This window comes from Podarcis liolepis (assembly GCF_965112155.1).
Source record: "Podarcis liolepis genome assembly, chromosome: 2".
Classification (NCBI taxonomy): Eukaryota; Metazoa; Chordata; class Lepidosauria; order Squamata; family Lacertidae; genus Podarcis; species Podarcis liolepis.
Genome location: NC_139555.1, coordinates 87,146,142 through 87,161,822, shown reverse-complemented (window position 1 = coordinate 87,161,822; position 15,681 = coordinate 87,146,142). Strand labels below are relative to the sequence as shown.

General features: G+C 42.3%; 1 protein-coding gene across 1 annotated transcript in view; it reads left to right on the top strand.

Moving 5' to 3' along the window:
* The window catches only part of UROC1 (urocanate hydratase 1), a 51,750-nt gene that overhangs the window by 31,419 nt on the left and 4,650 nt on the right, over positions 1-15,681 (top strand). Inside the window, exons 15-19 of the mRNA XM_083492027.1 lie at positions 1,757-1,827; positions 4,155-4,253; positions 6,091-6,190; positions 8,475-8,556; positions 15,247-15,346. Coding sequence (XP_083348153.1) covers positions 1,757-1,827; positions 4,155-4,253; positions 6,091-6,190; positions 8,475-8,556; positions 15,247-15,346 — 452 coding nt within the window. The remainder of the gene's footprint in view (positions 1-1,756; positions 1,828-4,154; positions 4,254-6,090; positions 6,191-8,474; positions 8,557-15,246; positions 15,347-15,681) is intronic.

Sequence of the window (15,681 nt, the reverse complement as noted above, 5' to 3'; positions counted from 1 at the left end):
TAGGAATGGAAGCATCAGGTGTGCTATTGAAAGGACTAGACTAATTATTGGTGCCTGTGGCAACCCTCAGAACTATAGCTACTACAAGCAAATAGACTTCTGTGTAGCAGAATGCCCAGGATACTTTGGTTGTTGTGCATTAACCTATATAAAGTGTTAGACTGAATCATAGTCTAATGCTGGTGTTTTGCACCACACACACTCAAATGCGATTATGGTTGCTTCCTGCAATGTTCTTAAAGTCAAAATTAGTATGTCCAAGGTTATCCCATGGAAGTGACACTCTGTAAAAATTGGAATATCTGCTGAGAAATGATGACCTCTCTGCATCAAGGCTGGCGTGGGAGTGAAATTGTCTTTACCGGTTTTATGTGAAGAATGTGCTTTCCTGTGTATATTTGGAGAGGCTTGGATGATGTAAAAATAAAATACAAAATAACTCTCAGGCTAGGGAGTCAGTTTCCTTGCTGACACAAATAATGTGACTGAGATCACAACATACTTTTAGTATCTTCTGGAACCTAAATAAAGATCAGCAAGCAGCAGAGGCAACAAAGTAAATTGATAAAGGATCAGTTTCATGAGAAAAGAGGCAACTTTCCCCCCTTTTTTATTTTAAATGTGAGACTCAGCAATTCAGGAAGGATTTTCAAAGTTAAGCTAATGAGAGGTCAGTGATTCTACCTAGGAAGGGTGAATGAATTGCCGCACTTGGACAGAATAGAAATGGGGAGTCCATGCTTGTTCCTTAAGCTGTTTTGCACCCCAGATTTACCATGTTTGTTTTCCAGGGTGATCTAAAGCCTTTCAGAGATATTCATACTCCCTGTTGTATTTGTTCTGTCATATTTTGCAAAAGCCCATTAAACACATTTTTTCATTCAAGTCTCCGAATGTCCTTTTATAGGATAGTTCCCTATGGAATTTAAAATGCAGTATAATTCTCCCAAGGAAGCAGATGTCTTATTCATGGTTATTAAAAAGACTGGCATATTAATCCTCAATGCTTAATTAAAGGATCTTGTAGCTGAACTGCAAGCATCATGGAAGACATCATGCCTGGGCAGGCTTAAAATAATGTCTCCTCAGTATTGGTGCACATATTTGACATTTATCTCTGGCAGCTGGTTATATTTGGTCATGAACATGCTATCTTGCTTTTGTTATTTTATTGGAAACCGCTTTGGGATTACAGTGTGATGAAGGGTGGTTTATTAATTTGCTAAATAGATAAAGTACAGTGGTACCTCAGGTTACAAACACCTCGGCTTACAAACACTTCAGGTTAAGTCTCCGCTAACCCAGAAGTAGTACCTCGGGTTAAGTACTTTACCTCAGGATGAGAACAGAAATCGCGTGGCGGTTGCGCAGTGGCAGCGGGAGGCCCCATTAGCTAAAGTGGTACCTCAGGTTAGGAACGGTTTCAGGTTAAGAACGGTAAATTATTTCCTTTGCCTCTAGACCGTGCATGTTTATGTGCAAGCCAAGCCTAGTGGCAATCAATCAATCAATCATCAATCAATCAATCAATCAATCAGTCATTCAATCAATCAATCAATCAATCAATCAATCGTTTATCCACCCTCCATTCCTATTTAACTTGTCGTCTTAAAGGTGCTCATGCCTTTTTCATTCCCTGTATCTTATTCTCTATATAGTGTATCTAGGTGCTGGCCTCTGGAGTTACCACATGGCTTAGGCTGCAATGTACTCACTTTATGAGCCATTTTGTCCCCTCTCCCCTCCTCTTGTCCAGTGACTGCATCTGTGAAGCAGCAATACTCCGATAACATCCGCTGGATCCAGGAAGCCAGGAAGCACAATTTGGTATGTGGATCCAGCCAACTAAGAGAATGACTGTGTGCACTGCTCAGATTCAGTGTCATCATTTTATAGGGCATCGTTTCCAAATGGAAGACTGAGCCCAATCAAAAACCTAAAACTGTTGTCTTGGAAAATGGTTGTCTCTGCGTTCTCAGTGCCAGAATCTCACTGGCACCTTCCTAAAGCAATTTACGTAAAGGCAGGAAAAAAAACAGAGTGGGGCTATAGTATGCAGGTTTGTGTATGTGACATTTGCCTTGGCCTCCAGGCCTCTGAAAAAAAAATCACCTTCTGGATACAGAGGCGTCTCACATCCCTACATTCATGAGCATCCCAGTTCACACTATCACATTTTCCTCATTCATTTGTGGCCTGAGTGGATCAGACAGCATGTGATAAAATGGCCATGTGGCTATGCTGCCTTCTGCATTTTGAATCACATTTGCCACATCATTGCAAAGCTGCCATCATTGGGCTGAGCAATGATGTGGGTTGCAAGGAGGAATAAACTAATTCTCTCAGTTCTACTCCATGAAACGTCTGAAATTATGACATTCCTTTTGGTTCCATTCCAGTTGAGTAATAATAGCACTTCCAGTTTTTGGAATAGAATGGATTTTGTGCATGTTTCCAAAATGAAGAAATACACAAACCTTTTCCTAAAAAAATAAATAAATCCATCTCTCTCTCTCTCTCTCTCTTTTAAAAAAGTAAAAACAAATTGGCCAGAATTGCACCTCTAATTCACTCAAGGGTGTGTGTGATTTCTGCCAAGTCCACCTCCATATGCAGCTGCTCCAAGCTGCATTCCCACACCATTCCCAAGAACCAACAGCAACCCATGGGATCAAATCTTTGGGATCACAGTGGACTGTGAAAGGGGGGGGGGGGAGCAGGAAAGTCCCATACTATGAACACAAATTCTGTTTCAAAGGCAAGTTAGGGTCCAAGCCATTGCTTGTATTTTTATTGTTGTTGTTTTTAATGTTTGCAATATCACAATTTGTAGACAAGTACAATTGCTAATTTTTTGGGGGGAGGGAGATTAAAATTGAGGTGCAGTTCATTTTTTAAATTTGCATTTATTTTTTTACTACAAAGATATAAGGTTTGAAAACAGTTTACGGGTTTTATTTCCAATTAAGCATACACACATTATGTTAAAGAAAAGTTGCAGAAAAGAGAGGAATATCCTCTTGTTGGCTTGCCAAATTCCGGAAATGTACCTCCCGAAGAAGAACAGATTTTAACTTTTGCTCCATTAAACATATCTGACTCAGTGGAACCTCAAAATCTGGGTTGGAACCCTGCAGAGGTGGGATTATCTAAGTAGCCCTGGTTGCAAGCTTGGCTGTATGCAGAATCCAGCCTAGTTCTATTCAGGTCACTAGTTCTCATTGAGGTGATAAACATGCATGCAGGGCAGACCTTTCATGATGGATTGCTTTTTTATACGAAAATTCTCTGCTCCTGGAAAACTAAGCACCAGAGAAAAGTTGGAACCCTTGTCCCTGACACCTATTTTCCTTTCCACAGAGAAGCATTAAAACATTTGAGGCGCCCCATCTGCAATCTGAAGTAGCCCAGCTCAGACACAGATTTATTACTTTAACAAAAACTAGGCCATAGTTGCTGCACTAACTGGGTCATGTAAATTGGAAGGGGCTTTGGAAAATTTCCAAGCTAACAGGACTTTCAGGGAATATTTTCATTTCTGGCATGCAGACCTTTAAAGAAAAAGTGCTTTCAGGCAGCCAATGTGTGATTTATTCTTATGATGAGCATTAGTCCTTCAGCACCAAAAGCCAAGCATGAATCCCAAAGCATGGGTAAACTGCCCACTGTCCAACATTAGAAATGTTTCAAATGACACTCTATCAGTACAAATGACCTAAACGTGATGAGCTTAAGTGCTAAAGCTCTAGGATTGGGATGAACCAGGTGTTGCCAAACTCTGGGAGCCTGGGAGGCACGTTTGCAAACCAGATAAACTGTTGCTGGGGCCACACACGCACCACAACTGTGCACCCAGAAACAAGAAAAGGCTTCTTTGATAGACATATGATGGGAAGCTTTTAATGTGTGATGTTTTGCTGTGGTTTTATAATTTGCTTGAAGCCACCCAGAGTGGCTGGGGAAACCCAGTCAGATGGGCAGCATATTAATAATAATAATAATAATAATAATAATAATAATAATAATAATAATTTATTTCAAGCCTAATGGCATCATCATAATGTAATCATTGAAGATGGGTATTGTGAGGAAGAGAAACATCGCTGGCTCACATCTGGAGCATTGGAGATATTTCTATTATTTCTATTTTCTAGGTTGTGGGTTCCCAAGCCAGAATTTTGTACTCAGATCAGAAGGGCCGTGTTGCTATTGCACTGGCTATTAACCGAAGCATCGCCGAAGGAAAAATTAAGGTACATTCTCTTTGCATATATCACTTTGGTGTGACCTGCTTCTTTTCCTCTAGCATACAAGATTGCCCTGTGATGGAAAAAGCCATATGGTTCAACTATCTAGTAAATACACGTTGAACACCACCCACATTGGCAGGATAAGGTAAAACATTGAGACAAGGATATTTCCTTTAAAAATGCAAACCACCTGAAGCAAATGAATGTGCAGCAGAATAACAAAGAATATCAGGTTTAAATTGTGGGATGTGAAACACAGAGCAGTCAAATACAACATTCCCAGAGTGGACATAAAAGAGGGTGTCTGGACCAGCCAGTCGGAACTTCCTGGTTCCTCCTGGGCTGGGACAGACTTCCTCTACATGTGACCAGAGGTGGGCTTGACCTCACCTATGCAGGTAACAGCCATATCTTTCTCTGAGTCCATTCCTCGAAGAAGCAACATCTGCTTAGTCTCTTGACTTCCAAGAGAGGACAAAAGAACTATCTCCTAATGGGATAGATTCCAGGTGTATATATTTTGTAACCTAAGTTTGCCTTCTGGGATCCATTTGTGAACAGAATGTGAGTAAACGATTTTATATAATTTTATACAAGACTGTGTTGTGTCTAATCTTTTTATGAGGGAATAAGGGGGAATTACCAAGAAACTTATTTTAGAGGCTTAAAGCAGCCTGGCAGAGACGTTATCCGCTGTACAAGTTTAAAAAGGGGAATGTTACTCTGCTAAATTGTAGAACTTGTTAACACAAGTTGGGAAAGATATAATTTAACAATATATCCTCTCCTGCCTCCTTGAACATTCCCACAGAAATGAAGTTGGCTGTAACACTAACCACATGGTATGATAAGGTTTTGTATAAAATGTGGGGTTTTTAAAATTTATTTCTGAACCCAACTCCTTTTTAAAAACCTGTTAGGAATGTCCAGTGGTTTTCACGGATATTCCTTCCTACTTATTTCAGTACAACGATTCATGGCAGAGAAATGTGGCTAAAGTATTTTTTCTATCCAGGGGGCATACAATAGGAAATGACCGTGCATATCAGCTTCCAGTATTGGACCCCAGGATCTTTCTTGGGAACTCCAGAACGACCCATTAATATAAGATACTTTTATCAATCAAGACTGACTATAAATGAAAAATGTAGGGCGAGGTCTAACCCTCATGCCAAACTATCATTTCTCTCTCTCTCTGCATGATCTAATGTCATGGTTTCCATCTTTATAAGTGCACTACATGCAGACCACATAATTTGCTAGCAGCCTAAAACAGGGCCATGCTCCATATCTTTCCACTTCAATAAGTTTAAGCTTTTTATCAAACACAAGCACTCACTGCTAAAGTCTTTCCCTGAGAAGATGTCAGCTGGTACCTCCATCTGGACTGGTCTCCATGCTAAAATAATTTACAGCAGGGATTGAGGATGAAGATAATCCTTTAATCTTGCCAGAAGATCAGAAACAAAAAATTGTTTTCCTCACCAGGTCTGTCATTTCTGACCCATCCCATTAGAGATTCATGCCAGATGGCAATAGGGAATTCTGGGAGTGATTTAGGTTTGAAACCCTATGCCAACTTAACTAGGAGCAAGCCCCATTGAACTCAGTGGGCCTTATCTTGGAGCAAGTATTTTTGGAATCTAAAAGGGTGGATTTTGTGATAACTCCTTCCCTGGTCTTTCTGCTGCCATGTTACCTGGAGCTATGCCATAGTTTGGTTTAGTGTACATTTGTCAACTGAGGCTCTTCCTTTTAAATAGGAAGAGTGATCTGTTCCCACCCACCCACCCACCCTAGTTCCGACTGCTCTCTCCTCAGCTTTTATTTTATATTGCAGGCACCAGTTGTCCTTAGTCGAGATCACCATGATGTAAGTGGGACAGACAGTCCTTACAGAGAAACGTCGAACATCTATGATGGATCAGCATTTTGTGCAGGTCAGCTGAATGGGTGCATAGTCTCTTTTGAGTGATCAGAATTGATTAAGATGCGAAAAATAATTTTGCTGAATAGCATGGAGAGTTTAGTCTGGTAGGTTGCCCGCAATTCAGTGATGTCAAAATAGGGGGTGAGGGAGATGCTGAAACATCCTTGGCTTGGAAGGTTAACTAGGTTATGGTAGTCTGAACTTCCATAGGGAATATCCTACTTTTTCTGAGGCAGTAAGTAGACAGAGATGGCATAAGCACACATAGGGCGAGGTTAAAAAAAAAAAGGAGTTGTAAAAATAACACATCCTTTGCAGCTAGAGTACAGAACTTGAGTGCACAACTTAAACACATAGACCAGGATACTGTAAACATTATATTCTAACTATTTATAATGTAAATGGCCATTACCCCATCAATACACAGGGAGCTAATTCAAAGAAGGACAAAGTACCTGTCCCTGAATAAAAGAGAGAATTTCAGAATCTACAGCTATTCTCGCCCCTGAATGACAAGCTGAACCCGCTGGTATTCCCATCTCTACTCAGCTAACCAAGATCCCAGCATCTGATAGGCGGAGCTACTAGAAGTTAAACAAAATGTCAGGTGTCAGTTCAATGAACACATTTGTGGCAGTTCAAAACATAAAAATGCAGATATCCTGCCTAGTGGAGGGAAGGGGAAGAAAGGCCGATGATTAAATCACTGTGGAAATTCTCCTCCCTCCCAAGATTCTGCACATTTAATGGTTGGCATCTGTCTGTCTTGGGAGACCACGGTGGAGTGCACCTTCAGGGGTGAAGTCAAACCATTGGAGGGTTACGGTGCTTGCTGTGGCTGTAGAGACCGATACTGGAGAGATATGTTTTGTTGCAGCTGGGGCAGATGAAAGCGTCGTGACGCACCATGGTGTTTCTTCTCTCTCTGCTCCTCCCAGCAGTCATTTCTCCTCTGGTTACTGCTAAAGGCCTTGACTGCCTATCTCCAAGCACTGTGGTCGTCTGCAAGGGGTTCCCACATGTCAGGGCGAATGTTGCCAGGATGCATGTCATGTTTGCAGACATCTTTGTAATGCCTTCAGTTTCCCTGGATGACCTGTTTATTGCACACTCTTCCTGATTTGTTTGCACAAAGTTTGTGAGGAGCTTACGACGACACCAGCTGTTTGTTGGACATTCAGTCTTATTTGTGGGGATGTTGCATTATCTCACCTTTTTCAGTGCATTGCCCCATCAGTTCCCTTATTGGGAATGTTTGTGCAAGACCACAAAATCAACTTTAATTGTGCAGCCTGTATTTGCTAGTGTGTGGCTGAATCTCGCCCTCCAGCCCCCAAAAACAACCTTCTGGAAACGCCCTTAGATATTTTCCAGGATGAGGAATTTGCTTGTAAATAATAACATTCCATTTTTATATGGTTGAATTTCAGATAAGCTGAAGTTACTTAAGAAGTGTTTATCAGTTTTATAAGTACACATAACATGAGAAAATGCATTTATATTTTTTATTTAAAGGATTGTATTTTTATTTAAAGGCAGCCTTTCAGGGCAAAAGCCCTCCCAAGGCAATTTACAGCCACTGTAAACATACTTACTTGAAGCCAGTTAAATTAAACGAGAAACATCCAGCCTGCCCCAAACTGAATAACTCAGAGACATACTGAAGTGTATCAGCAATGCCCACAATCTATCACAAAGTGAAGTCCATTCTCAAGGAAAGGCCTTCAGAGACGTGATCTTTCCAAGGATTTCAACAGGCTCTGGAGAAGGTTGTGTTCTGTTATGCCTGGGTTGGGGAGTCTGTTACCTCCTAGATGTTGCTAGACTTCAGCGCTCATAATCCCTGGCCATTAGTTATGCTGGCTGGCGCTGCCTGTCTGCTCACCTGTCTGAGGGAAGGACAGGTCATGAGCCAGCATAGTGATGCTCATAAGGAGGAGAAGCAGAAGCAGACACTCCTTGGGCTGCCTGCCCTGGTCAGGCCTATTCCTCATAGTTCAGGTGACTCACTAAGGATGTCTTGAGTTCCGGAATTAGCACTGGCTGTGCTTTAAGTTGCTATGGCATCTGGCAGCAATCTCAAGTTTGCCACACAGATCTGCTACCATCGCATTTGCTTTAGCCCTCTGGCAACAATGTTAGGGCAATGCGATAGCTGGAATGGAAACAGTCAATGAAATGAAGACAGAAAGGAAAGCTTTGGGTTCACAGCTGCACGTATATTATGCGCCTTCCCCCACATTAACCTAAGAATCCCCATGCTTCGGTAATTCATCTGCTTTCTCACTCCACAGATATGGCTGTTCAGAATTTTGTGGGAGACTCATTCAGAGGAGCCACCTGGGTTGCCTTGCACAACGGCGGCGGTGTTGGCTGGTAAGGGGAATTTGTCTTCAAAAGGAAGGGAGACGTCGTTTCCTGAGTAAAGGAAGTGTCATGCGGCTGCAGCAAAAAACAGCAATGGTTGTAGGGCAACAGGATTGAGCTGCTGAAGGACATCCCCTTCATGGGAGTCTCCATTGCTTCTGTTTCGAACTTTATAAATGACAAAGGGTAGTGTGGCATGTGAGGGGACATGGGTGGCACTGTGGGTTAAACCACAGAGCCTAGGACTTGCCGATCAGGAGGTCAGCGGTTCGAATCCCCGTGACGGGGTGAGCTCCCATTGCTCAGTCCCTGCTCCTGCCAACCTAGCAGTTCAAAAGCATGTCAAAGTGCAAGTAGATAAATAGGTACCGCTCCAGCGGGAAGGTAAACGGCGTTTCCGTGCGCTGCTCTGGTTCGCCAGAAGCAGCTTAGCCATGCTGGCCACATGACCCAGAAGCTGTACGCCGGCTCCCTCGGCCAATAAAGCGAGATGAGCGCCGCAACCCCAGAGTCGGTCATGACTGGACCTAATGGTCAGGGGTCCCTTTACCTTTACCTTTAGTGTGGCATGTTAACATGCATAGTGTAGCATAAGCTTTCGTTGACGACAGTCTGATGTGGACTCATGAAAGCTTATGCCGTGACAAATTAATGTGTCACATTTAGTTTTTTTGCTGAAGCAGCCTAACATAGTTACTTCTCTGGAAAGACTTTAAAACAGCGAAGGGGAACCTGTGGCCCTCCAGATGTTGTGGGGTTCCAACTCCCTTAACCAGCAATAGCCAGTAGTCAGGGATAGTGGGGGATGGAGGTCCAGGAACATGCAGAGGACCACAGGCTCTCCATTTGTGCTTTAGAAACACATCAATCTCTATGCAAGTTAATGAAAACTGAGGAACAGTTGTGCTTTTATACAGCTCCAGTGGGATTCATGCAGCACAGCCCATTACTGTGGGCTGCCTTTAAATGAAGTTACAGTATTAGCTGCCTTCAGAGTGCAAAACCAGGATAGAATGGTTTAAGTAGACTCTGAGGTTTCTTTTTATTGACTAATGTTGCAAGATTCTCTTCTAATTCGTTCCCAGATCTTTAAAAAAGCCCCAGATGTTAAGACAATGACCACTGCATTCAGTGGAAAACTGACTAGTATTATGGTAGTTTCGAGGTTTTCTTTCTTTCTTTTTCTTTCTTTCTTTCTCTTTCTAAATAGAACTTGCTTCCAACACCATATTAACTTGCCTAGTTCTTCAGGGTGCCAGTGGATGAGACGCATTTCAATTCCCCACAAGCTGCATTTAAACCTGTGACCTTTGGACCCCAATATAACATGTCCATATGCTAAAATGCAGCAAGGGACCGCTGATACAAAACAGGTCAGGTGCCAGTCTGCTTTTTCCTCCGCTCTCACTCCAATTAGTTTTAGCTTTTTTTCCATTCTTTTTTTAGGAGCAAATTAAACCTTTTTTTCTGTGGGCATTGAACCTGGAAGATTTCTTAGAGCAAGATATCCTCCCCAAGCTCTTAGTTAGGCACAACAGTCCCTGCTCCTTTCCTTTGCCTCAACCTTGCAGCGCTTGTCCATTGAGGTTTTCACCCATTCTGCTATCCTGGTTCCTGCAGTGCTGGCAGACCTAAATGATCACAGGAACCATGCAGTCTGTATTCAGCTAGTACAGCTAGCTTCCTGGAATGGTAATGGGTTGTTGTAGAAGTTGTAGTTCAACATCTGAAGTGCCATAGATTCCCCCACCCCTTCTCCATACCGGTGGCGAACATATGCACATACTGCCCAGGGCGGGCGTGCTCCCAAAGGGGGCAGAGGGTGCCCTCCCACTCGCCACAGTTCAGGGTAGGAGAGGGGCAGGACAGCTGCTGCTTACTCTCCTGCTCTCCGCAGCCAGGTCAGACATGACCCAGCAACAGAGCTGCTGTGGCCGGGTGTGCCTTGCCACGGCTGAGGAGGACTGCTCTCTGCCACCAAGTCAGAAGAGCTGCTGCTGCTAGGCGCAAGGTGTGCAGCCCACTAGCCTGGCATTTTGTGTCCCCCCCCCCAGTCACGACACCCAGGGCGGACCGCCCCCACCGCACCCCCCTTCCTATGCCTCTGGTCCAGACTATACTGAGCTAGATGGACCAATTGCCTTATTCAGAATCAGGCACCTTTCTGTGGGTTGTATCCAATGAAGCTGGCCTGTTAGCACATGGACTTCCACCTGTACAATGAGGCTTCTGCCCTCTTGTGTTTCTCCTAACTTGTAATTCTGCCCCAGTCAAAAGATAACAGGGTCTGATTTCAATGCAGTAAATATGCAATTTAAGCTCATACTTTCCATTGGCTACTTTGCACTAAATAGGAAGGGTAAAAAACACTAGTGATAATACTCCACCCTCCATGGTGGCTGTCTGCATTGCCCATTAGAAGGAATCAAGGTGATCTGAAGTTTGAGGTTGGCGGGGACTGCATTGCTCGGAAAGTTCATTTTTTAGAAGGGATTAGTACCAGTTCCAGTTCACCCCTTCCAAAATGGAGCTAATTCCATTACAGTTCAAGACACAATGCATTCATGTGGTTCTCACGTTTTTTTGTAGCCTTCAAATTTTTTACAAGCCGCTCTGCTGATGTTTTACATATAAGTACAGTGGTGCCTCACAAGACGAATGCCTCGCAAGACGAAAAACGCGCAAGACGAAAGAGTTTTCCGTTTTTTGAGTGATTCCGCAAGACGAATTTCCCTATGGGCTTGCTTCGCAAGATGAAACGTCTTGCGAGTTCTTGCGAGTTTGATTCCTTTTTCTTAAAGCCACTAAGCCGTTAATAGCCGCTAAGCCGTTAATAGCCGTTAATAGCCGCTAAGCTGCTAAGCCGCTAATAGCCATGCTTTGCAAGACGAAAAAACCGCAAGACGAAGAGACTCGCGGAATGGATTAATTTTGTCTTGCGAGATACCACTGTAATAAGACTAAGAAAACATCAAAACATTCACACACAGTACAATGTGAAGAATTGCTTTATTTGTTTCCCCCAACAGTTATGATCTTTAAACTAAAACAAAATCACTTTTCAGATACGTAAAAATGGAAAATGCAGTGACCACAACAGATGCAGAGCTATGTGTGATGAAACCCATATAAACTAAAATAAAATCACGTTCAACTCACCTGGGAAGTACGGGAACTATTTTCAGGTGTGAGTCAGAGAATTTCGAATTAATTCAGTGAATTAATCAGTGAATTAGTTCATGCCCAGCACTGGGATTGGCTGCATTGGATCCATACATCTGGTCCTTGAAAACGCCATCATTCAGACATGCTTTTTTTCAATCTTTCATCAGTTCATGATAAAATGTGTGTGCTGTCTTATGTCTGTGAGGCTGAGCATTTCAGTGTCAATACTGCTGGCTAGAGAACTGACAGATCTGAACTGCAGTGTTTTTACCAATGGATAAACACATGGATTTATCAGCCACTTCTAATATGCATGTTTTAGTTTCCTTTCCACAAATTTTTATTCTTCCTTCAGAGACCGAAGTGATATCTTTGTTTATAGGCTGATAATCATGCCGCCTAAACAGAGCTGAACATTAATTATTTACTCACATGAATCGGAATCCTTTTACTATTAGCTGGAGCATATAGGGAGTTACATTAGGGTTGGCCATTGTTAGGGCAGCTCAGTTCTGAAAGCCCATTTATTAGCAGGAGGCCAAAGTGACTTGTAGCAACAAAGAGACAGAGGCAATTTACCAAATGAAGTACACAGTCAACAGTGTGATGTCTTGATTGCAAGAGGGGCCTGGAGTTCTTTGATCACCTTGGATGGAGACATCTGGAAATTATAGGAGGTAGCTTAGGTCAAAATGCCACATCTTTCTTTAATTATTTGAATATATGACCCAGTACTAATGAGGGCAAAGCGCTCTCCAATAAAAGTGAGAAGACTTGTTGGAAAATTCAGCTTAACAAACATGACTTGTTGTAAGTTTAATTTATGAGCATTTTTAGGCATGTGGAGTGGGGCAAACGTGGACCTCACTGTCTTAGCTACTGAACTGCATGGCAGAATTCTAGATTTGACTCCAGTATGAGAAACTTAGAAAGTGATTCTGACCAGGCATCACACAGAGATAGGTGGAGGAACTACAGCACTTGGAAAAGCATTGTAAATTGGTGCTTAATCTCAGCATTGCCTGAACATCTAACAATTTTGTATTCATATCATGCTTGCCTCTGTGGCAATACTGATTTGGTCCCTGAAGACATTCCCCTGGCAACATTAGTTGAATCTCAGTTCACTGTGTGGCTACTTTAATCCATTTTAAGAGCTTCCAGCCATGTTAGCCTTCAACAAAAATAGGGGAAAGTCTTGTAGCACCTTAAACACCAACAAAAGACAAGCAAACACTTTTGTGGATTGCATCTGATGGTGGAAGCTCATGTCATAATGAATTTCTTAGTCTTTAAAATGCAACAAGACTCCTTCTTTGCTTGCCATTGTAAAATCTAACCCTTTACACATAACCTTGTCATCCATTCTGTCTATTTCAGTGTATATTCAGTATTTTAAGATATCCAGTTTTCCTCTGGAGTAGAATTTCACCTCCCTCTCGTCCCACCCCAAACCTGCTCCAGAGAGTTGGGGGACCCCAGAGCAGTGGTGGGGTGTGTGTGCACAGGATACAAGCAGGGGAGGAGAGGGAGAGAATCTTTTGTTGGCTGAGCGGAAGTCATTCTGCTCATTAGATACTTTGTTAGATGCAAACCTATACATTTTAGAATGCTTACACAACTTAGGCTTCAGCCTTGGTCAAATTCTGACTTGTTGCCATATCTGGAGAAAAATTTAGAATGTTTGGAAATGGGTTTAACTGGCATGGCTTATTTCAACACAGAATTGTAGAACTATGCCTCCCTTCTAAGTTCCCTTTTTTTTAAAGGAGGCATACCTTTAAATAAATATAGCAGTTAAATAGAGTTGAAACTACTTTATTGTGGTTGTAGTCTAAAACTTTCTTTAATGAACAGTGGGGTGGCATTTTACAGAGCTTTCCAGCTAACTGTTTTCTGTACGTGACTCACACCTGGGCCTCTAAGAAAGGTAGCACAGTCTTTAATTACTTTTTTTCCAGCTGCAGCCTCTACCAATGAAGGCACCCTTAAAGTATCAGCTTCTGCTCTGTTTAATCTGTTATCATCTCGGCTTTAAAAATATTTGAAGGCCTTCATCCACATTTACAGCATGTGTTACAGGTTATAGAGTCCGCTGAGTTCTGCTTTGTCCCCGTTATCCACAATAACTAAAATAGGAACATCCAGATATGATGTGGTATACATTTAAGTACCAGGTAGACGTTGAGTACCAGCTACCTAGCATAAAGAACAGGCAGTGACCATCCCTTTCACGCCTTACTTGTGAACTTCAGGAGCATCTGGATGCAGAGTGCAGTGGTACCTTGGTTTATGAACTTAATCAGTTCCGGAAGTCCATTCTTAAACCAAAGCCATTCTTAAACTGAGGCTCGCTTTCCCTAATGAGGCCTCCTGCCGCCAGTGCCCTTTGACTGTTTTGCTTCCATTCATAGACCGAGGAAAAGTTCGCTAACCAGAACACTACTTCCGGTTTTGCGGAGTTCCTATACCAAATAGTTCGTAAACAGGGCTGTTCTTAAACCGAGTTACCACTGTACTGGACTAGATTGTGTTGAATGGTTTCTTTCCATGTAAAGGTTCATCATTGTTCCACCCGATGTGTGTGTCTTTAAGGGGCCGGAGCAAGGGCCAGAGCAAACTAACGAGACCCAGCTTTACAGCTGTGAAACATAGCAGATGCTGCTGAGTTGTATTGATTAAGCTGTGTAGTATATAAGGAGCAGCACCTAGCTCTCCCATTACCCTGGGGGATGGGTTGGTGGTTGGGTCATGTTTGTTTGTTAATATATTTAGTGTAAATGGAGTTTTTGTTTTTCTTATTAAAACCTTCTTTAAGTACTTTTGAGTCCCTTTTTAATGCATGGTCTCCCCAGCAAGCTCTCTGCAGCGTTACTATACTGCAAAAAGACAACAGATTGACACTTGCAAAGGGCAAATGTCATGCTCTTATGACTTGTCAGCAAGGTAACATGAAAACAAATCCCCCAATAACAAAGCCTGGAGGAACTGGGGGGGGGGGGGCAACCTATTAATTAAATAATTAATGAAAGAATACTTTCTCATAATTCCATTAGGACCCTATTCCAAGGTCATTATTCATATTCCAAAGTGGTCATCGCCACCACAGCAACTGAATTCCACGCTGCAGTGTAATCGACTTCAATAGCCTTTGAGAAACCCAGTAACTTTAGCCACTTAATCATCAGACATGCAGGCATTTTCATTATTTGTTTGAACAAGTACTTGTTTGGACTGTCTTGTACTCAGGAGAATTGCAGCAAGCTCAACCCTTGGCAGTGGCACTTTAATAAGAATTGGTCTTGCTGGCTGGGCATAGTGTGGGAAAAGGCAAAATCCTTATCCTGCACCAGGATTCTCAGAGTCCATTACTTGAACTGGCCATTTGCCATCAGTTAAATGTGCCCAATTACAGCACTGTTTTAGGTCTAATATGTATCTTTCACTCCCCCCAAATGTGTGCCTGATTGTAGTGTGCTGGCATGTGATTTATTCGACTCCAAAAAAGTGATTAAAAAAAAATCCATTTTAAAGGGGAGAAGTGATAAACGGAGGATTTGGCCTTGTCCTGGATGGCTCAGCAGATGCAGAAGAACGTGCGAAGATGATGCTAAGCTGGGATGTTTCCAATGGAGTAAGCCAATATGCTTGATCTGCTTTTTCTGAAATATTGCTTTGGTGTTTGTTGGTTTTTAAATGTATTGAAAAATACAGAATTTCATAAATGTCTTAGTAAGTTCACGTGAAATCACGAAGCGTCATTTCCTCGGCTAGCTATTTTCTAATGAAATGTAGCACTTGCAGCTTTCGTAAGGTCTCCAGGAGTTTGTCCTGTACAACATTCTAAAAATAAATATAGCGTATAAATATAAATATAGTGTATCTGAAGAAGTGTGCATGCACACGAAAGCTCATACCAAGAACTAACTTAGTTGGTCTTTAAGGTGCTACTGGAACGAATTTTTTTAT